Below are 26,677 nucleotides of genomic sequence, written 5' to 3'. Positions count from 1 at the left end.
CAACCATAAGACTTTGTAATTTTTTAATAAAGATATTATTTTCAATTTGAAATAGCTTATGTCTTGCCCTACAGTTTATGATTAGGACAATTTGTTCCGATAGGGCACAGTAATCATATGGAATTTTAGCTTATTCACAAGGAAGTTAAATTCCCTTATTCCTTTTGGGCTTGATAGTTTTCCAAAATAAATGGTTTCTAAACAACTCAGAGAGTTCAAATAAACTTGGGTAAATAGCTATATGTCTGATGGCTAGAAGCTGATTTGTGTAAGGCCATCCTTTCAAAGGTCAAGGTCACATGACATATAGTAACAATCTGGTACCACAACATAATATTATCTCAAATGACCTAATTGTTGGGGAACTATTGCTATCACATTGCATCCATTGTCTGCCTGTATGTAATTTTTTGCTCCGTTCACGAATGTGGAGGGGCATATAGTGTTACCCTTTTCTGTTCGTATGTACATCTGAACTATCAAGTTAAGTTTTGCATTGAAGTCTATTTCTTTGGAAATATGCATAGTATATCAATGAAACTTCATCAGCAGATGTGTCATGGATAGTACTAAGTAGTTATACAATAATTGGGTCATTATGACCTACATTTTATGTTTGATAGAGTGTGGTTAAGTTTTGCGTTAAACTTCATTTCTTTAGAACTAAGCATAGAAACTTTATCAGTAAATGTGTCTTGGATAGTACTGAGCAGTCATAAAATAATTAGGTCATCATGACCTACATTTTACACTTTAACCACTCTGGTTAAGTTTCGGGTTTATGTGTATTTTATGGCGGGGCATCCGTGTCTTACAGACACGATTTCTAATTTTAGCTCACCTGGACCTCACCTGGACCAAAGGTCCAGGTGAGCTATTGTCATCACTTGGCGTCCGTCCGTCGTCCGTCCGTAAACTTTTTAAATAATCTTCTCAAAAAGTACAAGGCCAATCATTACCAAACTTTACCACAATCATCCTTTTCAAAATTTTGTGTCGATTATTTTGCCGATGAAAAAACATGGCCGCCAGGACTAAAACACAAAATTGACTTGTATCTCAAAAACCATTCAAGATAGAGAAAATCTGACAAGGACAATGATCAGAATGATGAGATCTACCTTTGGTCTATTGTGATCAAAGCCGTCAGACGATGTCTTATAGGAGTTATTGCCCTTAATAAATGATTTTTCACAAATTTTTCGTTTTTTTTTTTTTTTTTTTGGCTATTATTTCAGAAACTATAATAGAAAAAAAGAAACTTTAAATTGCTAGAATGTTCACCAATATTAGATCTACAAAAAAGTCAATATGGCCAAAATCGTCTGATGATGTCTTATAGGAGTTATTGCCCTTTATTGACAAGTTTTCACAATTTTTTCTATTTTTTGGCTATTATTTCAAAAACTATAATATTTAGAAAGAAACTTTAAATTGCAAAATGTTTAACAATATTAGATCTAAAAAAAGATAATAAGACCGAAATGGTCCAATGATGTCTAGGAGTTGTTGTCCTTTAATAACCATTTTTCACAAATTTTATTGGTTTTTTTGTTTTTTGTTTTTTGTTTTTTTGTTTTTTTGGCAACTGTTGCAGATAGAAAGAAACTTTTAATTGCAGAAATGTTCCGAGTGAATATATTTACAAGGCTTATATTCCAGGTGAGCGGTTCAGGCTCCTTGGAGCCTCTTGTTACAAATATTATCTGAACATACTGTTTTCAGCCCACCTGACCCAAGGTCTATTGCTACCACTGAGCGTCCGTCAGTTCTGGTTGTCATTTTTAGCTCACCCTAAACCAAAGGGTCATGTGAGGTTTTGCTACCCATGAGCGTCCGTCGTCGTCCATCATTAGCTGTTCACATTTTGATCTCCTCTGAAACAACTTGATCAATGTTAACGAAACTTGGCATGGATGTTCAGTAGATAGTGTTCTACAATAGTTATGTTTTTCGTATCGATCGGAAAATCAACATGGCCGCCAAGGGCAGACATTTTGTTCCAATTGTGTTAAACCTTTGAAGCTCTTCTTTTCAGAAACCACCAGGCCAATTGAATTGATTTGTTGCATGCGTGTTCACTGGAAGGTCCTCTACAAAAGTATGTTTTTTTTATGTCGATCGGAAAATGAAGACGGCCGCCATCGGTGGACATAGTTTTAACATAGGTCCCTATGGAAAAATGTTTAAGGTCTTCTGGTCAGAAACCCCGCGGCAAATTCAAGTTGGCCACCATCAGTAGACATAGTTTTAACTAGGACCCTATGGGAAAAATATTGAGATTTTTGTTCCTCAGTAACTAGGTGTGTTAGTAAGCCAATTTTACACTTAGGTGGTCATGATGACTTTCAAAGTGAACCAATCTGCTTCCAAGATGGCCATCATTAGTTTTCAATTCATCATGCAGAGATATCTAAATAGGCCTGTTTAAGTCAGGTGATCGATACAGGCTCACCTGAGCCTCTAGTGTAATTTTGTATTCACACATCATCGTCATTTTTGTCTCCTGCGCAACGTGACTGCGGACATAGAAATACCGGGCGTCCGTCCATTTTCCAATCAATCCCACACTCTCATATCTACAATTCTCAACAGATTCCTATGAAATTTATTCCAAAGGTTACTACCACTAAAACTTTGTACAGTTTCAAAAATCAGCGATATTTGATAATTTGTGTGGGAGTCGTGATCCTTTGACCATCAAAACTGGGTCAGTTGGGGATATTGAAAACCATTCTTTTATCTGTATAGATAATAATTAGACGCTCAGGTGAGCCTGTATCGCTCACCTGACTTAAATAAGCCCTTTTAGAAATGTCTGCATAATGAATTATCCACTGATTATGGCCATCTTGGATGCAGGTCAGGTCACAGCGCTCTGAAAGTCATCATGACCATCCATGATTTAAATTGGTTAACTGGTTTCAGAGGAGAAAATTTTATTAAGCTCCGGTCGTATTGTCTCGAATGATATTTCGACAGGTCCAAAATCTTATGCAAGTGTCGCTAAACGCTCTTTTTGCAGCACTGAAACGCAAACTATGTATACCTGGCCTTTGGATACAGATAAACTATCTAGGTTTTCTGTTCTAGTTGTCCCTTCTGGAAAAATGATTACAAACCGTAAGCAAAATTCTTCACAATCTTCTAAAAAATTACTCGTCCAAAAAAAAAAACAAAGTGATAAAAAACAATAAAGAGCTACGATGGGCGCAGCATGATACAACCGTAGTGGTCGAACAAGTGAAGTTTGAGAAAGCATGGACACAATGATATTCTGGATACAATAATGTGTTGGACATAGTAACATGCCTGACACAGTGATGTACTGGACACTTTAAAGTACTTAATTAAATAACCACTTACGAAATATCCTTTAATACACAATTTTAGTCTTTAATGTTCTGAATCCACAAGAAATAGCACAAACCTGATGGTAATAATTAATATGGAAATTTCATAAGGAATCCATAGAAACAAACCCCATCAAAATCGGACAAGAAACAAAAAAGTTAGATTTTTGGGCGTTGACCCCACTTAGGCGCCTTATAGCCCAGAAACGGTAAATAATACAAAAAAACTGCTTGCAATCAAACAGATGCAGAATTTCATAAGGAACACTTTGGAAAAAAAACAACAAAATCGGATGAAAAATTCAACAAATATGAGTAATTAAAGATTGACCATTTTGGCCCCTTATAGCTCGGATCGAAACCATAAAACCTATTTCAAATCCGATTAAAATTGGATGTAGGGAATTTGATAAGGAATCCACAGAAACAAACCCCGTCAAAATCGGACCAGAAACAAAAAAGTAAAATTTTTTGGGCGTGGCCCCACTTTGACCTCTTATACATGTAGTTCGAAAACGGTAAAAGGTGTGTAAAATCTGTTGTTATTCAGATGCACAGTTTCATACGAAACATTTTGAAAAAAAATCCTATCAAAATTGGACAAATAATATATTCTCTACATCAAATTTAATGGAAAACACTAATTTGGCTCCTTTTTCAGAAACGGAAAAGGCCAGAAACTCCAAAAACAATCCCAAGCTGTATTTCATGATTCTCAACCTTACGTTAAAATTTCATAACAATAGAGCAAAGTGTCCGGAAACCATGTGTCTACAGACGGACGACGACAACGACGACTACGGACATTGTGATACCATTATACGACCGCAAATTTTTGCGGTCGTAAACAAAATAGTACCAACACATCTGGCGGCGTGGATGCAATAAGCTGTCCCGCGTGAGAGCTCCTAATAGAAGCTCGACTGTTACCCCTCAGAACAACAAGCAGAAAGTGGGAAACAGGGTCCCTAGTGGATCAGGGTCGAAGTCGGCAGTGAAACCACCGAGCACCACCCGACCTACCAATGGGGTCGACCGAGGACCCAGTCCAACAAAAACTCAAAACTGATTTGAAAGTTTAAGTGATAGCGACAGTGAGATGGAATTAGTTAGTCCATTACATTCTCGTCGTCCAAAATCACAATCACCGGTTACTGGACCAAAAAGTGCTAAAAAGCTCATTCCTTTACCTTCTACATGAAAACGCACGCTATGAACAAAATTATACAATGGAATTGCTGAGATTTTAACATTAATTTTCTAGAGATAACTCTTATAATTCAATCATTCCTTCCCATCGCATTTTTTCTTCAAGAAACTCACTTGAAGGAGTCCGACAACATGTCACTAAAAGGTTACAATATTTACAGTACATATGCTAAAGAAGACGAGCGGACTGCCGGTGGAGCCACCATTCTGGTAAAAGACGGCGTGCTTCACAGTGCTGTCGACCTTGACACCAATCTGCAGGAAGTTGCCGTTCTTCTATCACTTGATCAAACAATAACACTATGATCAATTTACATTCCTCCAAACACATCGATTCAGACCTCAGATTTGAAAAAAAAATACAGACCAGTTACGAACACCCTTTATGTTATTGGGAGATTTCAACGCTCATAATCCAATGTGGGGCAGTAAATCTCTCAATGACAAAGGTAAAAAACATAGAAGACTTTTTTCTTCAGTTCAAGAGCGACTTCCTTGTTGGAAATTAGAAAAAGCTGACTCGCCTTCTTTTCAATCTCTTTGGCCCAGAAGAACTGTCTTACTTAAAAGTATACTGGGCAAGAAAATCCATTTACATTTTAATGAATATCTCATAGACATAGCTGTAAGAGTCATTCCTAAAACTTCGGCAAATCCAAGGCGTCCAAATAAACCGAAGTATACTGATGACTGTGATAAGGCTATTGCCGCTCGGAACAAGGCACACCGGCGCTTTGATAAACATCCGACCTCTGTAAACTTTTTCGAGGTTTTCAAGCCGAAGCGCGCAGGACATGCAAACAGGCAAGACGCACTTCTTTGAAAAGATTTGTGTCAAACATCAAATCCACCACTCCAATGAACAATGTTTGGAATTTCATTCAAAAATAAAAGGCAGAAACACCAAAACTTCCGTAAAACATCTTAAACACGGCAATACAACCCTTTCATTAGATGAAACCGCTAACAAATTAGCAGAAACATTCGCTAAGCATTCATCCTCTAACATTTATACTAAGGAATTCCATCGACCAAAAATTTAAAAATAAAACCGAAAAAAAACTAACCTGAACATGAAGTAAAATTAGATATTTTTTCATTCCTGGATTTTTATTAAATAGTCACCTCTGTCCTGACTTTATTTATCACTGGATTAGGTCCAGGGTTTCGGAAATATATATATATGTTGACGGACAACATTACCATAATACGTCCTGTCTAAAAGATGGATGTATACAAATGCAATAAGGGGTCCAACTGCAATTTCTGCCAAATAACTAAAAAAATAGGGGATACCAATGTCGTGTAAATATTGTGAATTTTGATACGCTGTACACGTATTTCAATGAGTATCCAAACAGTAAAGAAACATATTCATATTCAAACAAACTGAAATAAGTAGCTAAATACAGCGGAAAAAATTATATCTGCCATGTGCAAACAAAAAATGAAGCCTACTCCATAATTTCGAGGGTTTAGAATTTAAATAAATACTGCAAAGGGGTAGGTGTCATCAGCACTGATTTAAGGCCCGTATTTCAGCTAAAAAATTTAAATTGTAAATGCAATGTGTTTTATAGTTATAAATTATCAAAAAAGATCTGTATAAAAGAGATTTATCAGTAACTAGAGACTTGTGGTTAATGTAATGTTGAAATGACCATATAAAGATGCTATCTTTTGTTAAAACGCCGAAATTAAATAAAAATCACGAATTTTTGTAGGTTTTTCTCAAATTTGAAATCGTCCGCATTAAAATTACAGAACTAAACTTTGTATGATGAAAGATACATACAAATCGAATGTACACTTAAAATATCTTATTGTAAGTTGCATGCGGACACATTCATTTTCTCCGAAAACCATGGAAAATATGTCATTTTATTGCACTTTTCACAAATTTCTTTAAAGTGATAAATTTTTGCACTGTTGTTACTACGAAATCGTAAAATGTATATTAGGTTAAGGTGTGCTTTATTAAAAGGCATTGACTTAAAGACGTTTTCACAACAGTTCATGACTGTAATATAATTTTAATTTTGCGCTAATTTAGTTATTAATATACCTACTCTGTTTTATAAAACAATTTGTAGTAAAATTAATGTCAGACGAGTCTGATAACTGGGCTTGAGAATACCATGGGGGACTTCTAGTCCACCAGCAATGGCATCGACCCAGTTGTTTCAAAAAATAAGATTACCAATGTCGTATAAATATTGTGAATTTTGATATGCTGTACCGTGTTTCAAGGAGTAATCTCTCATCAGCAGCATCACAACCAATACAAGGGAAGATCGAGATCCAAACATAGTAAAAAGAGGTACTCATATTCATACAAACCGAAATAAGTAGCCAAATAGGGGAAAGTGCATCTACCGTGTTCAATACGAGAAATGAAGCCTACTCCGTAATTTCAAGAGTTTAAAATTTAAACTAGAGGCTCCCAGGAAACTGCGTCGTTCACCTGGATTTCATATAGGTCCTATGTAAAACAGTTTGGCTGTGGTAGAAATCTTGGTAAGCGCCCAGGAAAGCCTGGCATTATTTCTAAAGGAGACAAAGTTTGAGTCTTCGACAATGTTTTGTTCAAACTGGACAAAACTGATTCTATACAAAATAAGAACTTTGTACAAATATCCCAATAGGTGCCAATTTTCAAACTATGTTTGGCTGTGGTGGCTATCTTGTTTTCTGATCAGCAAGAATTGAATGCATTTTTTTTCGTATAGTTTTATAGGCATGTTAAAGTGTTGACCGAAGTACATTTTCATCATGACGCGCTATTCAATGAACCGTACATAGAGAATAAAAAGAACGAGACAACACTTTTTTGCTTTCTCGGAACTCTAACAATGGTTGCTTTTGTCCCCTTAGATTCCCATCCAACTACCAGGGGATATCATAGGGAAAGGGGAAGGAAACAGAGAAATATGTTGCAAGAAAATGGCGATTATTTCCTCTCGGAAAAGCTTTGGGTTCTTTAAAAATGCCCGATAAATATATCAAAATAACGCTGTGTTCTCGCTAACGAGATGTTCATTTCATTGGCTGTAAACTTAGCCGAAACATAACGAATATTGTAATTAGCCACGTGCATAACAGCTTTTTTTTTAAGGTTAAACCTCTAGTTTCGGCATCTTTTATATAATAATTTACAAATAATATTCAAACCGTAGACATTTATTTGAAAATTTAAACATACCAAGTACATATATCCAGGGGGTCATTTTTTTCTGTAAGTGGAAAAGGGGGTTCAGTTGTTTTATAACTTCAGAGGGGGGGGGTGCATTTTTTGCACATGGATTTCAAGGGGGATCCAAATTTTTAGTTAAGCAGAGCATTACACCAGTCAAATTAAAACATATTTTACCACCATTAAACATTTCCTTTCATTGTCACATGCATGATCTCTGGTAAAATCAAGTTCACATATCAACATAACCATCAGGACTAAAACATTTACAGTTATTAAATCAAATTGGTCCGACTTATCTGCTGACGATTCAATTTCCTTACCAATATCTTCAATCTCAAGAGCTGTGTCTGATTCTTCTTGATTTTGATAAGACTTTTCCAAAGTATCAAGTTTTGGAATTGAAGACTTGAATTTTTTATTGTAAGAATTCTTTAACATCTCAACTGCTTTTGCTTCAAAGAGTAGTGAAGGGAACTACGGTTATAACGGTAATAAAAAGAATGCTATCCAGGGACAAAGGCCAGACATGGAAAGCAGACGTACAGAGAACATGAAATTTTGTTAAAATCAAATATACAAATTAACAAAAGCAAATGAGCAACTATGACTCCACTATAAACTTGGAGCATTGGACCAGGTGCGCCAGTAGGGTAAGCGTCCTCTGCTTTTCTAGATACACCCACCGAGTTGCTCATAAAAAGACAAGTCCGGGGTAGACGAAAGAGGAAAGGAAAACCATGACACGTTGAACAATTCAGTTTTCATGGCGCAGATGGATACACCATAGCGATCCACGATTTCAGGATGACGACCATAACATAAAACTTCTATAGGGATGACTTCAATCTTGTAGCAACACAACCCTGTTCCAGAAGTTTATTTGTTAGAATTCTAGCGCGATACAAAAACTCTGCGTAGTTTCGACAAGCTCTGGCATAATGTTGTAGTTGTTACATGTATATGAAAACTCCATACGCATGTTTAATAGAGGGGGTATCACATTTAAAAAACAAATGTTTTTAAGGGGGATAAGAAAATATCATGGAGGGGGGTCAAGAAAATTTTATATGATTTCAAAATGACCAGTCCCCCCTCCCAGGTAAATAATGATACATTCCTATATCCATTTGAATTGTAAGGGGAAAAAAGGGGGCTATATAGTCAAATTTTGTGTCCCGGATCTTTTTATGTAATATTCAAAACCAGAACCTTTTTTTTGCCTATTGCATCTTTGTATTTATATAAAATCATATATCATTGTCCTGCCTTTCTATTTCAAATGTGATCCTAGCCCCGACCCCACTCATAAAAATCAACATGGTTACTCGGAGGCGTATTCTGGTGGGGGAGTGCGCCCCCTAAAATTTGCAAAGCATGCGTTGTCATGGGTAGATTTAGGCGGTTTCAAGTTGAAACTTAAAATTTCTCGCTAATTTTACCACAAAAGATATCAACATTGCACCCACTCTATAATGTTTCAAAAATTTAACCTCAAAATTTGTGTCACCTCGCTCCGCTCGGCAGAATTTTTACTGTGCGCCCCTATCTAAAATCCTGGATCCGTCCCTGTTACTCGTACAACGTAAGAGGTTGGAATTCCGTTCCTCTATACCCTAGGATGGCACCAAGTCAGAAAATAGCTTGCCAGACAACCTTTAGCATTGTGGGAGTATAATATGGTTTGCTACCTAAGCATTGTATTGGTTTTTTATATATATATTTCTTTATTGCTTTTATGGAGAATATTAAAATAGTTTCAAAACAGGCAACTTGTTTCATGCTAGACGGTTAAAGCAAAATATGATGAAAGCTATTTACAGATTAGTGAACAGGGACGGCTCCAGACACTTTGAAAAGGAGGGGTGCAAGCCAAAGTGATGGTGATGCTAACACATTATTTTCCATGTTTTGTCAATTTTACACATAAAAATGACTAATTTTCTGGTAAAAAGGAGGTGTGCCAACCCCCTCTAATCAATGAACAGGTATTACCAGCACAGTTGACTAATAATTATCATTCGATAAGATGTCCTATTAAACAGGTGCATCATGAGCTTATGGTATGATTATCTCTCTTAACTTGTGAACAAAAAAAAATCATAATTTACCAGTCTTGTAGAGTTTATACAAGGAAACCATGAATTCAGATCAATTCAATATAAATTATAGGTGCAAGTACATGGCATGATTATGATTAGCTCAAAATTCAACAATAAATCTCTTCTTTTTCAAAATGTTTAATGTCTGTGAATGTTTATATTTTATTCTATTTACCCATGGAACTTGTTTTTTTTTCATTGATTGGTTGTGGTTTCAATGCATATTGCAATTATTTCTTGCATTTCAGGACAAGAATGTTTTACTGTATGAAATGATCCTGCTTTATACTACTCTACTATTATGACGTTTTGAGGCGGTTTCATAGTGCTACCTCACAGAGTCAACAGTTGCTTAGCCAAATAGTTGTTACACAAAATTACTTGTTCGAGAAGTAGTGAAAGATTTAGCAATCACTAGTCATAAGTAGAAAACTTAAATACATGTACCATTTATGTTTGCCAATGAGATAGTCATTCAAAAAACAAAGCAAGTAACGATTAAGCTTCTACAAGTGAAATCACCACATGGATATCAATAATGGGCAAACCACATACATGCACCATTAAGCAATTTATAAAAAGGCCCAAAAACAAATAAAGTAAAACTATTTACAAAAGACCATAATCAACCTAATCTACAGAAAACAATGAAGTAATTTTTTAGCTCAGTTGATAGAGTGACAGCTTGCAGTGCAAGGGATTCTAGGTTGTATTCCAGGATGGTACTGTCAAGAAGTGTACATGGCTGTTATTGTATACATGTATGAAAGTGACTTTTACTTTTGAAGCACAACACATTTAAACCTTGTACATTTGAATAAGAAATATGATTTTGAAAATATTTATTTTCAAACTTCAGCTTCATATCAGCTTTCATTACAGTGCAAGCAGTGATTTGAACAGCATTGAAGATCATCTAAATTATACGTGTATGAATTCTTTTCAGTCATATATATGCCATGGATGACCTGGAAGTATAAAAATCAGTAATAAATATACATAATACTCATATTCAAAGTTATTGTGATTCATGAATCCTGTATTGAAGTAGACCTCTATTTAAGTAAACCCTACATTATATGGATCATTGGATGTTTTTTTTTTCTTAAAACAAAACATCCCATTATGCTAAAATATTATGTCTATGTTACAACCTTCATTTAAGTGTCATGGGAACTGTAGTGCTACATTTTAAGCGATAAACACATATGGGATCTATCTACATTACACATGTAGAAATAATACAAATACATTTCTAAAATAAATTGACTAATGAGAGTTTCTAGTGAACAATCAAAAGACTTTGAAAGTGGGGGTCCAAGCTAATAATTTCCTCATTTTTGCCAAAATTTTCCACATTACTTCCAACATTTCCCAACAAAAGAGGTGGGTCCTACCTTTGGAACACCCCAAATCAATATTAATTTTTTTTTCAAAAAAAAAAGGCATAAAAATATTGTATACTGAACCTCAAATACCTACACAATCTATTATCATACTTCATTTGAACAGAGCTTCCTGTTATGTATGATTTGTCTGGTAACTTGTATCATTGGTAGGTGAACATGACGGCTGCATCCATAATTTTCTGGAAAATATCAAAACATATTTCCTTTTAATATGGAAAGAGATACTGAAAATCAACATGGATAGACTTTTATCATACTGTGATGACTATGGTATAATTGTACATGTTCATGACAACATACTGTGCAAAAGAAATCTGGTGACTGATAAAACTAGTTCATTATCCTTAGTTACTGATATACAATGTAAGTCAACAGCTTGTATTTATGGATCTATTAAAAAAGTAAAAAAAAAATAGCATGATAAACTTCTTAAAAAATTGAAAATTCTGTCAAATACAAGGTCATACAAATGTATATGTTAATGTTTAGATTAATTTCCAAATCATATAATTCATGTAGTTTACTTCAAGTTATGTATGAAATGTTCTCATATGACTTACATGTACAATACATTGGACCATTAAATATTGCTTTTGATTGCTCTTGGTCAACTGTTCAGCAATACTTGTTTCACTGGAGTTTCCTTGACCTTGTACATGAATTTATTTTTGTTCCCAAAAATGAAATATGGGGTACTGTATACACAAATAACAGATTCTTGTAAGGTTTTGTTTGTGTTACCCTCATCATGTTCAACAAGTTTGTATCATAGACTGTTTCATTTAAATGAAAATCAACAGTCATTGACTCAACGACAACTCTTCATGTCTTTATAAAAATGTTTGTATGACTATGGAACATGTATACAGTAGTCAGTACACATGTAAGACTTAAGACAGTTTCTTGTGTACCATATCTCCTGTAATTTATATTGCACACATTTACTTAGACTACAGCACATGATTTAGACAAATTATAATTAACAAATACATGGTATATGATAAACACTTACGTTATTTATCATAATTCTTCATTATTGTAACTGTGTTCGAGCTAAATAAAATATTTGTATTTTCATCATGGCGGCATTGTAAACAATAATGAATGCATATCATTAATGTTCGTTCGCTTTGCTAATCAATTTTTTGATATATAAAAATATAAAAACAAGAAAATATAGCAAACAATTGAAATAAAAACAAACTGTCAAGTTCGAAATGAAAAAATATACTCAAATAAAACATTAATTTAGCAACAAATATGCCGAAGTTCATAAGCAAGCTGCTGATAAAAAAACACAATGGAGAAAATTTTAAATAGTTTGGTGTTTTTGTAGAAGGTTTGGAATTATCTCAAATTACGATTTTCAGGTTCATTTTTATTCACCTTAATGTGTCACTTACTTTTTGGTGGAATATATGTCCATATGTGAGGACACGAAACTCAAATTCAGACGACCCCCCCCCCCCCCCAATGTGACAGCATGGTTTTTCATAAAATACCGTTCGGAAGTCTGATTTAAGTTCAAAAGTCACATAAAAGTCCGAGAATTCCGAACTCCTGTTTCCACTGGCTGCAACTACTAACTTTACAGTGACACAACTCAAACTTGATACTTAAGGTTTTTTTAAGTCTAAACGGAGAAGATGATCTGTTTTCTATCCTTACTGAGTGATAAAGGACTCGCAAACATCTATATACAGTTTTACATATATATGCCTTCGGTGTATGTGCAACATTAACTCTAAATTCTACGCATACATTCGGAAGTTCTGGAAAGTTTCTTGTGTAAAATTATTGTTACATCGCTCTGTAATCCAAGCTTGAACCTAAATTTTGTATCTTTAAATAGAGAAATACAAACGAATTTATATTAAATGTATTTATTACTTAATCTACGTAAATACACTCTGTTGGCATTATTTAAGCTCTATGTGTGAACACATCGCAAGCATATATTAAAGTAAAACAATATTTCTATAGCCTTTTCCATATTTCTTGGAAGAAGAGTGTCTTGCGGCGGCTGATTTGTGAGAAACCAAATAAATTCCAAAAAGTCGTCACTGCAACCCCTAACCGGCATACCATCTGAATAATCCCTGCTAAGAGTACCTATAGATTGTAAATTACATGGAAGAGCAAACGAATAGTCTGAACAGTTATACATCTGTGGTTGATAGTAAAGTACATTTGGAATGCCCGCAGGCGTTCCTTCCAGTCTTCTTTGTGGTCTTATTCGGTGAGTATTCCAAATATCCATAAACGTTTGTAATTGAGATTGTATGAGGGGAAGAAAACAAAAACGAACACTTTTTATATGGAGTGGGTTGCTAGGAGAAAAACCACCAGCATCACGCATATCCTTCAATGTATTTTTCCAGAAATTGGTAACGTTTTCCGAAAGATTTCTCCACAATCGTTCAATTCTTTGGTTTGCAGTAGATCTTCCAAATAAAAAGCTTCGAAATCCAGACATGTCATCGTGATGATTAAATCTCAACGCCATCTGTAGATCTCTAATCAATACATTCTCGGTACCATGATCGGAACGTATTGCACGCGGCAAACACCTCCTTTCTTTGATAAAATCTAAAAAATACTTTACAATATACCTTGGATTGTTATTAGAAGGGCCAGCGTGTAGCCATAATATTTTGCGGGAAAATCCATCAATAGCACCATAAATTGCAATTTCAAACGGTTTTAATTTGTCATAACCGTCTACGTGTACAAGAAAATTTGGTCCTCTGTTGAAGTAAGTCCTCCTGTGTAATAGATGTCTTGTTCTTAAATTAACACCTTCTCCATCTATCATTCGCAACAAATGCCTCACGGTTTCCTGACTGACAGGGAGGTGGTGGCGTGTATTCAAAAGTCTCCATAAAAACCTATATCCAAGATTTATATGACCTTCTCTCCGGACTTCATATATTTTCTGAGCGACTAATACGAGATCGCTGCGGTTTTGTCGTCGTCTCAATCCGTTTCGTCGTTTAATTCTCTCAACCGTTGAAGCGCTTGCTGATATACCATGACGGATCATTAAGAAACCACATATTTCCGAGGTCGCGAACGAATTGCTAAAATAGTAACTAACTAGTTCTTCAATATCTCCGTTGTCACCTGGATATGGTATCATGGCTCTTACATCGTATAAAAATGCTAAGAAAAGCGACCTGTAATTAGAAAGTTAAAATCATGCATAAAATGTTTCGATCGTATTGTGTCACAATAGGGACAGGCAAACTAACCCACTGTATGGAATCCGTATTAGTAGCCGGGCGTTTGGATTTAGGCACGGACCATTTGATTTTCCGGGTGGGGGGGGGTATTTGTATGCGGGTCAGAAAATAGTTTTAGCCCGCTTCGCGGTCAGATTACTTTTTCTCCTTTATGGTTACTGTGAGAAAATTTCTTTGGAAAATTTAATCAAATGGTCCGTGTCTTATCTAACAGGCAACATTAAAATAATCCGTGAAATCATTTGTAAACTACTCGCAAAATTTACTCCAATATCCAAACGCCCAGCTATCGATGTAGATTCCATACAGTGTAACCTACATGTAGCTAAAAGCTTCGATTATTCTTCACAAATATGCCGCTCCCTATATGTCAAGAAAGGGCTCTGTTCATGAAGCATGATAGCATATGAGTTTCTGGATCACTGTTCTAAAATAAAAGTTGTTTAATCAAATGCAATACTACGTGTCTACGAAGTTCAAGATAAGTAGAATTAGTTTTGAAGATTTGTTGCCCTAAACTTTTCGGTTCATGGCTAACGTTGAAACTATAGCAGACAGCTGATTAATGTGAATTATGAACATGAAAAGCATGACGAGCTCCACTAACAAATTAAGGTAGAAATATATTTGAACTAATATTAACCTTTAAAACTTCAGTATTTTTTCGTTATTGGTTTTTATCTTGAAAATAGCTGATCAATGTTAGTTATAAGACAGATGAGTATAAAGCGCTCAACCAAGATTGAAAGAAAACAATCAAATTTGAACGAGTTGTGGTTATGGAAATGTTCTGAATTTCCCGGGCTTTTTTGGATTTTATCTTGGAAATAAAAAAGAAAGCTGATTAATGAAATGAACTCTCACTTCCTACTAAGTTAAAGAAAAAAAAATTTCTGTAGGAGTTATGACCCCTGAAACATTGTTTGGTATACATACTTCATTTTCTCTTTAATTAAGGGCATAGTTTCCCAGGCAGTGATTTTGTTACTTTTTAAGTTTCCCTTCCTTGAAATTAGAAAAGTTTATCAGTACTTTTTGGTTTAATTGGTTTCCTTTTTAAACAAAGGCCCCCAATAGGATTTAGGTAACACGTTGTGCCGATAATTTTAGGTAATTCTGAATGATTTTGAAATAATATTGGAGTAAATTTGTGGTCGATGGAATTCCTTAGTATAATTGTTAGAGGATGAATGCTTAGCGAATGTTTCTGCTGATTTGTTAGCGGTTTCATCTTCTAATGAAAGGGTTGTATTGCCGTGTTTAAGATGTTTTACGGAAGTTTTGGTGTTTCTGCCTTTTATTTTTGAATGAAATTCCAAACATTGTTCATTGGAGTGGTGGATTTGATGTTTGACACAAATCTTTTCAAAGAAGTGCGTCTTGCCTGTTTGCATGTCCTGCGCGCTTTGGCTTGAAAACCTCGAAAAAGTTTACAGAGGTCGGATGTTTATCAAAGCGCCGGTGTGCCTTGTTCCGAGCGGCAATAGCCTTATCACAGTCATCAGTATACTTTGGTTTATTTGGACGCCTTGGGTTTGCCGAAGTTTTAGGAATGACTCTTACAGCTATGTCTATGAGATATTCATTAAAATGTAAATGGATTTTCTTGCTCAGTATACTTTTAAGTAAGACAGTTCTTCTGGGCAAAGAGATTGAAAAGAAGGCGAGTCAGCTTTTTCTAATTACCAACAAGAAAGTCGCTCTTGAACTGAAGAAAAAAGTCTTCTATGTTTTTTACCTTTGTCATTGAGAGATTTACTGCCCTACATTGGATTATGAGCGTTGAAATCTCCCAATAACATAAAGGGTGTTCGTAACTGGTCTGTAATTTTTTTTTTCAAATCTGAGGTCTGAATCGATGTGTTTGGAGGAATGTAAATTGATCATAGTGTTATTGTTTGATCAAGTGATAGAAGAACGGCAACTTCCTGCAGATTGGTGTCAAGGTCGACAGCACTGTGAAGCACGCCGTCTTTTACCAGAATGGTGGCTCCACCGGCAGTCCGCTCGTCTTCTTTAGCATATGTACTGTAAATATTATAACCTTTTAGTGACATGTTGTCGGACTCCTTCAAGTGAGTTTCTTGAAGAAAAAATGCGATGGGAAGGAATGATTGAATTATAAGAGTTGTCTCTAGAATATTAATGTTAAAATCTCAGCAATTCCATTGTATAATTTTGTTCATAGCGTGCGTTTTCATGTAGAAGGTAAAGGAATGAGCTTTTTAGCACTTTTTGGTCCAGTAACCGGTGATTGTGATTTTGGACGACGAGAATGTAATGGACTAACTAATTCCATCTCACTGTCGCTATCACTTAAACTTTCAAATCAGTTTTGAGTTTTTGTTGGACTGGGTCCTCTGTCGACCCCATTGGTAGGTCGGGTGGTGCTCGGTGGTTTCACTGCCGTCTTCGACCCTGATCCACTAGGGTCCCTGTTTCCCACTTTCTGCTTGTTGTTCTGAGGGGTAACAGTCGAGCTTCTATTAGGAGCTCTCACGCGGGACAGCTTATTGCATCCACGCCGCCAGATGTGTTGGTACTATTTTGTTTACGACCGCAAAAATTTGCGGTCGTATAATGGTATCACAATGTCCGTAGTCGTCGTTGTCGTCGTCCGTCTGTAGACACATGGTTTCCGGACACTTTGCTCTATTGTTATGAAATTTTAACGTAAGGTTGAGAATCATGAAATACAGCTTGGGATTGTTTTTGGAGTTTCTGGCCTTTTCCGTTTCTGAAAAAGGAGCCAAATTAGTGTTTTCCATTAAATTTGATGTAGAGAATATATTATTTGTCCAATTTTGATAGGATTTTTTTTCAAAATGTTTCGTATGAAACTGTGCATCTGAATAACAACAGATTTTACACACCTTTTACCGTTTTCGAACTACATGTATAAGAGGTCAAAGTGGGGCCACGACCAAAAAATTTTACTTTTTTGTTTCTGGTCCGATTTTGACGGGGTTTGTTTCTGTGGATTCCTTATCAAATTCCCTACATCCAATTTTAATCGGATTTGAAATAGGTTTTATGGTTTCGATCCGAGCTATAAGGGGCCAAAATGGTCAATCTTTAATTACTCATATTTGTTGAATTTTTCATCCGATTTTGTTGTTTTTTTTTCCAAAGTGTTCCTTATGAAATTCTGCATCTGTTTGATTGCAAGCAGTTTTTTTGTATTATTTACCGTTTCTGGGCTATAAGGCGCCAAAGTGGGGTCAACGCCCAAAAATCTAACTTTTTTGTTTCTGGTCCGATTTTGATGGGGTTTGTTTCTATGGATTCCTTATGAAATTTCCATATTAAGTATTACCATCAGGTTTGTGCTATTTCTTGTGGATTCAGAACATTAAAGACTAAAATTGTGTATTAAAGGATATTTCGTAAGTGGTTATTTAATCAAGTACTTTAAAGTGTCCAGTACATCACTGTGTCAGGCATGTTACTATGTCCAACACATTATTGTATCCAGAATATCATTGTGTCCATGCTTTCTCAAACTTCACTTGTTCGACCACTACGGTTGTACCATGCTGCGCCCATCATAGCTCTTTATTGTTTTTTATCACTTTGGTTTTTTTTTGGAAGAGTAGTCTTTTAGAAGATTGTGAAGAATTTTGCTTACGGTTTGTAATCATTTTTCTAGAAGGGACAACTAGAACTAAAACCTAGATAGTTTATCTGCATCCAAAGGCCAGGTATACATAGTTTGCGTTTCAGTACTGCAAAAAGAGCGTTTAGCGACACTTGCATAAGATTTTGGACCTGTCGAAGTATCATTCGAGACAATAATAAGCTTAAAATTTGTGAAAAATGGTTATTAGGACAACTCCTAGACATCAGTGGACCATTTCGGTCTTATTATCTTTTTTTAGATCTAATATTGTTAAACATTTTTCAATTTAAAGTTTCTTTCTAAATATTATAGTTTTTGAAATAATAGCCAAAAAATGGAAAAATTTGTGAAAACTTGTCAATAAAGGGCAATAACTCCTATAAGACATCATCAGACGATTTTGGCCATATTGACTTTTTTGTAGATCTAATATTGGTGAACATTTTAGCAATTTAAAGTTTCTTTCTTTCTATTATAGTTTCTGAAATAATAGCCAAAAAAAACCGAAAAATTTGTGAAAAATCATCTATTAAGGGCAATAACTCCGATAAGACATCGTCTGACGGCCTTGATCATAATAGACCAAAGGTAGATCTCATTCTGATCATTGTCCTTGTTCTCTATCTTTAATGGTTTTTGAGATACAATTCAATTTTAGCGCTGACGGCCATGTTTTTTCATCGGCAAAAATAATCGACACAATTTTGAAAAGGATGATTGTGGTAAAGTTTGGTAATGATTGGCCTTGTACTTTTTTGAGAAGATTATTTAAAAAGTTTACGGACGGACGACGCCAAGTGATGACAATAGCTCACATGGACCTTTGGTCCAGGTGAGCTAAAATTAGAAATTGTGTCTGTAAGACACGGATGCCCCGCCATAAAATACACATAAACCTGAAACTTAACCAGAGTGGTTAAAGTGTAAAATGTAGGTCATGATGACCTAATTATTTTATGACTGCTCAGTACTATCCAAGACACATTTACTGATAAAGTTTCTATGCTTAGTTCTAAAGAAATGAAGTTTAACGCAAAACTTAACCACAGTCCTTCAAACATAAAATGTAGGTCATAATGACCCAATTATTGTATAACTGCTTAGTACTATCCATGACACATCTGCTGATGAAGTTTCATTGATATACTATGCATATTTCCAAAGAAATAGACTTCAATGCAAAACTTAACTTGATAGTTCAGATGTACATACGAACAGAAAAGGGTAACACTATATGCCCCTTCACATTCGTGAACGGAGCAAAAAATTACATACAGGCAGACAATGGATGCAATGTGATAGCAATAGTTCCCCAACAATTAAGTCATTTGAGATAATATTATGTTATGGTACCAGATTGTTACTATATGTCATGTGACCTTGACCTTTGAAAGGATGGCCTTACACAAATCAGCTTCTAGCCATCAGACATATAGCTATTTACCCAAGTTTATTTGAACTCTCTGAGTTGTTTAGAAACCATTTATTTTGGAAAACTATCAAGCCCAAAAGGAATAAGGGAATTTAACTTCCTTGTGAATAAGCTAAAATTCCATATGATTACTGTGCCCTATCGGAACAAATTGTCCTAATCATAAACTGTAGGGCAAGACATAAGCTATTTCAAATTGAAAATAATATCTTTATTAAAAAATTACAAAGTCTTATGGTTGTTTCAGCAAAACATATATGGGACAGGGGGGAGGAACTTTAATTTGCTATTAAAAATCTAGATTTGCCTTTTTGGTTAGTTACCTAAATTTTCAAGTACCTTTGCAATGTATGTTTTGCTAAAACAGCCCTTGCCATTACAGTGTTTAGAAAATTGTAAACTTGACCTTTTGCCCTGAGTGTCCATATATTTCTCTACAATATATTTATCAGAAGGTTCAATAGAGGCGTGCACATATTTTAAGTTTGCACAATATATCATCATTACCTTGATGTGCTTCAATTTAAATAAAATTTTAAAGGCATCAAAACTCTCTAGTTTGTCTGTATCACTTGAACAATGGCATTTGGTGATACAAGAGTAAATGATATATACAAGTACTTGAGATTTTCTAAGAATTTGATGTTTTGAATCTGGTTATTGTCAATACCCGTACTTGACAAATCTAATGTGTTTATACTTTTATTTGACATTTTTGATAAAAAATGATAAATCATTTAAAGGAGTTTCTGCCAACTGTAAGGTATTCAATATTGTTGCATCTGATAATCTTGAGATCATCCAATTAAACTTATTTATTGGAATAATGACATTCTGAAAAGAAAACTGCATACATTTGATCCATCTCACATTTATCAAGATAAGTTTAAGAACGGTTTCATCAATGTCGTAGTAGTCTTCAAATTCCACCACCCTATATAAGCACATGATTATCTTATAGAAGGACGAGTGAACTTTTGAGAAAACAGTCAATAATTCATCCACTGGAATATGTTTCATTATATGCACTAACACTTTTTCCGCTGGCAAATGCAAAAGATACCCTAAAAAGAAGTAATAAATGTCATGAAAGTTCAAACAACCCCTACATAAAAAGACTACCAAAAAAAATTTAACTGTTTGAAATTTTCAGCAATTGGATAAGACAACATGTGAACACCATTCCTTTATTTAAAATAAAGGATATGGCATAATATTATGTAGACAAAAACTTTTTTGATCACTTGGGGGCAACACAAATTCAAAGCAACAACTATGTAAACTTGAATACAAATTGAATAAGACTTTCTTAAGTTATTTCACAATGGACAAAGTGATATTTATAAAACAAACTGTCTTAAAAAGGTTATTGCATAAAATATAATAAAATCAATAGTAACATTTTCCAAGCCATCAAAATTAATGACCTCCACTGATCACTTATGAAATAAAACAGCTAAAATCCAAAACTACATATGCATAATCAATGGTTACTGACCATTAACTCAATGTCAATTAAACAAGTGAGCTAAAAAGTAAAAGTACATTAATACACAGAATTCTTTAAATGGAGAATCTCTTCTAAGCATAACTTGCTTTTGTTCATGATAAAAAATGAATGAAAAATTCTTTCACACTTTATTTGTGCAATGTGATTGTCAAATGTGAGATAACATTTTGACTTGAACCAAATTGCACATGCTTAATCAATGTCCCAATGGTTACTGACCATTAACTCAATGTCAATTAAAATCATAAACAGGTGAGCTTAAAAGTAAAATTATGTTAATACAAAGAATTCTTTAAATTGAGAATCTCTTCTCAGCATAACTTGCTTCTGTTAATGATCAAAAATGAATGTAACATTTCTACACATTATTTGTGCAATGTGATTGTAAATTGTAAGATAATCTTTGGACTTTGACCAAAGTAAACTCTTTTAACTTGGTCTATTCTTGATCTACATCTTGGACAGTCAATTTTGTTCAACTCCAAATGCATACCACATGGCAAGCAGAAGGCGTGATAACAAGGATCCAGTACAGCATTGATTTCCCTGTCATAACAGACTGAACATAGATTATTACCACTTGAGTTCTGGTTGGTCGTTCCACTTGTTCCAGGGTTGTTCATACCAGTTGTGATAAGGTTGCTTGTTCCATTGATTTCAGGGTTGTTCGTATCAGTTATGATGAGGTTGCTTGTTCCACTTTGTTCATACCAGTTGAGATTGGGTTGTTTATTCCACTAGTTCCAGGGTTGTTCATACCAGTTGTGATGAGGTTGCTTGTTCCACTTGTTCCAGTGTTGTTCAGACCAGTTGTGATAAGGTTGCTTGTTCCACTGATTTCAGGGTTGTTCATATCAGTTATGATGAGGTTGCGTGTTCCACTTGTTCCAGGGTTGTTCATACCAGTTGAGATTGGGTTGTTTATTCCACTTGTTCCAGGGTTGTTCATACCAGTTGAGATTGGATTGTTTATTCCACTTGTACAATGGCTGTTTAAAAAGGTTCCAGGTGTGCTGGGATGGTGCACCTGAAAAATAATTTATCAGTATAGGTGAGCTTACAAAAAGTTAAATCACATGAAAATATTTTACCATGAATGCACTTGTCTAGTTGATAACTTTACAGAGGACAATACTAATATTATAGGGATATCAACTGTGAGCATGATTATTAGCCAGAGAAAACTTGAAACTTGCAGTCAGATTGGGTCATGCCCCCAAATAAGTATCCCAGTGATCTGCACATCTAAATACTGTCATGAATGCTTTTGAAAATTAGTTCAATGAAAAACTAGGGGTTGGTTGTTTTTAGTAAACTTAAACATATGTCTCCCCCCTTTTTTTACTGCTTGATAGTTCTATTCATGCACAAAAAATGAATGATATGCATATCTTCATTGTCATGATAATTAAATGTGTCAAGTTTTATCTCAATCCAAAGTACAAGTTTATCTTAATCCAATGTATGGTGTCGAAGTATTCAAGCTCGAAAGCCATATACTCTATATACTGTATACTGAACTTAGTTTTCTAAGTCATTAAGGGCCGTAACTGTGAGAATAAATTGGGAATCGTCATAAAAGAAATGAGATGCACATCTTCACATCATGATAATTAAGTGTGTCAAGTTTTATGTCAATCCAATGTAAGATGTGGAAGAATTTGCACTTGCAAACCATATACCCTATATTGAACTGAATTTTCTAAGTCATAAAGGACCATAACTCTTGGACAAATTTGTGGATCGTTGAAAAAAAATATAACAATAAGATGCACATCTTCACATCATGATAATTAAGTGTGACAAGTTTTATTTCAATCCCATGAAAGGTGTGGAAGAATTTCCACTCGCATTTTTTTTGGCCCACTATCACAACCTTAATGGTTCTTTTTACTCTCCATAATGGCCATGATATACCAAACTTCCGATCTTGACCCCAGACTTTCTGTCAGGTGAGCTAAAAATGATATTTAAGTGATTTTTTTTTTTACCTAGAGCTAATTTCAAGAAACATTCTATTAGAAAAGACAACTCATGTTATTGTGAAGTAACTTTGTTTTATGGAAAGACAAAATTCTGATCTTGCAGGCCTTATAGGTCCATCTAGATTTCTATTATCATTCCTCACTTTGCCTATAGAATGCTTACATTACAAGAAGGGTCTGTACTATAAGCTGATGCAAGGAAATCAGTATTGGTGGATGTTGTTGGTGTCCCTAGATTGATCCATCGTTTAGATTCTGGCCTGGATTTTGGAGTATCAGTCTGTGTAGCAGCTCTTGGAGCAGGTGATGATAATTTGGGTAGAAAATCACTTTGTTCACTATCAGAACTTGATTGACTTTCAATAGAAGGTTCCTGAAATGATGAAATTACAACATTTAAATTCAGTAAACATGAAACACTAGACTAAATACCAGTTAAGATATAGAATTTATGGTAACACTTCTAATATCTTTATTTAAGAAGATTTTTCAAAGCCTTGTCCATTTCTATATATAAATGAAAGCAGCAAAAATAATGAAATAACAGATACTTGAGATTTATAAAAAAGTATGATTAACTAATCGTATTGGGATAAATGAATATCGATTAATCGGTAATGTCTGTATGCAACACGCCTGAAAAACTTGCAAGTCTCAATTTCAGCCTAACAGATAATTGAACACAAATTCTAACAATCCAAGAATGTCATGTAATGTTAAATACATATAAGGACCGGTACTTGGCTATATAGTCTAAATATAGCTTAGCATAACCAGAGAGAAATCTTTTTAACAATGCCTACTTCCCATTCCAGATAGTCTTCGAGTATTAAACTGTAGGCTCCCTGTGGAGCCCGTAATTTTCATCTGGTTAACAGTTAGCAGTTCCCAAAACAAAGCTGGCATTTCAACAATCGATCAAAGTTTGGCATTGAATAAGCAATATTTTGAAATAAATTTCCAAAAGTGTATGATGTTAAACTAAGTTTGGCAATGGCAACTTTCTAGGCTTTAAGGCAGGGCCATCTGGTACATTTCTGCAGGGACCAAGTGATCATTCAACAAAAGTTTGATTTGATTACAATCCTATGTTCACTAAGTATGGCTTTGGCCACCATCTTATCAGTTACCATTCTGGAAAAGACCAAACCAGTGAAAAGTCCTTTAATATTTGGTTACAAATGAGAAAGTGGTTCTAGACAAGAAGCTTTTTATATAAATTTCCAAAGGGTTCTATGTTAAACTAAGTTCCGTAGTGGCAGCCATCTTGGTTTGCAAGCTGGGTTAATTGATATAATTTTGAAAGAGGATCACCCAAGGACCATTCTATCAAACTTTGGTTGCAACTGAGCAAGAGATTCCAGACAATAAGATTTTCAAATGATTTCCCACAGAGTCCTGTCTTGATAAGCAGCCAGGGTCATCGGATACAATTCTGAAAGAGGATCATAATCTACCAAAGTTTGTTTGAAATTGGCTCTGCGATTTCAGAGGAGAGGATTTTTTTTATTACCAACCCCCTTTTTCTATTTTTAGTAACGGCAGCCATATTGGATGCCAATTAGGGCCTAGGATATATAAATTTGTAAGAGGACTACCGAAGGACCATTCTACCACTGTTTCGTGAAATTTGACACACTGCGGTTTCATCAGAAAATTAAATGTGAATTGTGGACAGACAGACAATGGATACTAGTTAAGTGATGACAATAGCTCACATGGCCTTCAGGCCAGGTGAGTTAATATTGTTCACCTGGTTGTTTATACACCATGCTATGTGTAATAAAGGTGTAATTTAAACCATTTTTTCTTTAATTTTTAGTTGATATCATTGAAATAACAAACATTAGTTAACTAGAATCAAAAAAGTTTTTTGACTATGCAAAAATAATGCAAACAGGCAAAATTTTCACAGTTGTACCAGTATTAAATAATTTTGTGACCAAAATTGAACTATCTCCGATTTTCTCAAAACTTTAGAAAAGATGTGAATACTTTATTTGACTGAAGTATTTTAATTTTAGTCCAACATTTATTGCTTACAGTTGTCAACTTAGTTAATGGTGCAAAAATAAAACATAAAGCGGTGTGTTCGAATAGGTATAAACATGCGCACCTGCTGTCTTTTTATTTGTACACATTAAGAAGTGTATATGAATACTCTAGAGGTAATTTGTCATAATCTGCCATTGATTATACAAAGTTATAGGAGTGACATTTTATAATTTACAAGGCATGTCAAATGAACTCCAAACTAATTGTAAATGGGGAACCCTGCATATAAATAGATATAATAGGGAGAATTTAATAATTTTCAATAAATAATTTTAAGACAAAAATTTGCGTCATCTTCAGATTTTGACAAAATCTTTTTATAATAAATAATTGAACAATATTCTCTAAATTAAACAGGAGGAATCTATAGCCAAAATCAAAATCCGAATAAAGTATATAAAAACACCCTTTACAATGACAGTTTCTGAATAGTGCTGCTGCGAGACTAATACACAATTATATATACTTCACCGTTTCTTTTGTGAACAGATAAATGTGTGGCTTTTCTTTACCAATATATTCCACGGTTGGAAAGTCTAATTGTTCCCCAGAATATGCACCAATGTATGCCTCCAGCTTACGGATGCAGCCTTTGTAATTTCTTCCATTAGGGAAAAAGATTCTTTTAAGTTCATCTAATATCTGGTCTTGTCTTAGATCCTTGCTTAATTGAACAGGTCTAGGATCACTATGGGGGGGGGGGACTTTTTAGTATTTGTTTTGTAGGATGTATTTGGATTGAGTATAAAAGTAGTGTTGCCAGCCAACCATGCAAGTCTTGGTAGGCTATTTCTGAAAGTGAAAAGAGCAATTAACTATGTATCTGTGACCTACTACTCACTCAGTTTACCCCAAGTATTTGTAAACTGCTCATATGTTAAAGAAATACAATGAGTCTCTAGACATGAAGTAGATATATGACAGACCATCAAGTTCTTCAGGGTCATTCAATCAAGAAAACTAGGTCAAAGATTAATGACACATGTCAGACTGACAAGTACTAGTATACATGAATTTCCTATTGGTGCATTTTCAAGGGAATTTATGTCACAAAACAAACTTTTTGAGGTCATGATGTAAACTGGCACAATTCATTAACAAACAAGAAAAGAAGTATGCCCCAACCTCCTTCTCCCCTGCAATTGATACTTATAGTTATGGACAAAGTTGTTTTGTTACGCACATTTTTTTTTAAATTAAGTGTGTCTGTAAGACACAACTGATACCCCTACCTAACCATAAGAAATCTTAACTAATCAAAAAGTATTCAGCTAGTACAACAAAGTTCACACCTGTCATTTTGAGAATATTTGTAAGAGTTTAAAATCCCATAAAAATTTACACCTCCATTATGTGTATAAACATCCTACAAAATATTAAGACTGTATCTCTTAAACTGTTAAAGGACAGACAAACCATTTTTCCTTAATATAGCTTGTATGGATAAACTACGAAGTCCAACTACCTGTAATTTTGAGAATTCTTGAGAAAAATCTTAATGCAAGGCACAAATGTAAGCTAAAATTTGTTCCTATTAAAAAGATTCCTCCAGAACAAATTTAATGTGA

The 26,677-nt window shown here is 34.7% G+C and overlaps 2 protein-coding genes and 1 long non-coding RNA gene across 3 annotated transcripts; all 3 read right to left on the bottom strand.

The window, feature by feature from the left end:
* Window positions 1-10,684: 10,684 nt before the first annotated feature.
* Window positions 10,685-12,356, bottom strand: LOC148626309 (uncharacterized). The gene is made up of 3 exons (XR_015920202.1): window positions 12,279-12,356; window positions 11,340-11,445; window positions 10,685-10,825 (listed from the first exon to the last, which is right to left on the bottom strand). It is a non-coding gene; the product is annotated as an uncharacterized LOC148626309 (long non-coding RNA).
* An 828-nt stretch (window positions 12,357-13,184) lies between these two features.
* On the bottom strand, window positions 13,185-14,413 carry LOC148626308 (uncharacterized). Its single transcript, XM_088571218.1, has one exon. It carries the CDS (start codon window positions 14,403-14,405, stop codon window positions 13,197-13,199), a length of 1,209 nt encoding a protein of 402 aa, XP_088427344.1. The 5' UTR covers window positions 14,406-14,413; the 3' UTR covers window positions 13,185-13,196.
* Window positions 14,414-20,811: 6,398 nt separating this feature from the next.
* On the bottom strand, window positions 20,812-24,187 carry LOC148626307 (uncharacterized). The gene is made up of 3 exons (XM_088571094.1): window positions 24,137-24,187; window positions 23,218-23,478; window positions 20,812-22,096 (listed from the first exon to the last, which is right to left on the bottom strand). Exons 1-3 carry the CDS (start codon window positions 24,185-24,187, stop codon window positions 21,746-21,748), a joined length of 663 nt encoding a protein of 220 aa, XP_088427220.1. The 3' UTR covers window positions 20,812-21,745.
* Between the last annotated feature and the right edge of the window lie 2,490 nt (window positions 24,188-26,677).

Source organism: Perna viridis, chromosome 2 (genome assembly GCF_037379345.1).
Source record: "Perna viridis isolate PV_CMFRI_1.1 ecotype Kerala chromosome 2, ASM3737934v1, whole genome shotgun sequence".
NCBI lineage: Eukaryota > Metazoa > Mollusca > Bivalvia > Mytilida > Mytilidae > Perna > Perna viridis.
The sequence above is the reverse complement of the archived record's forward strand: the minus strand, read 5'-3'. Positions and strand labels throughout refer to the sequence as shown.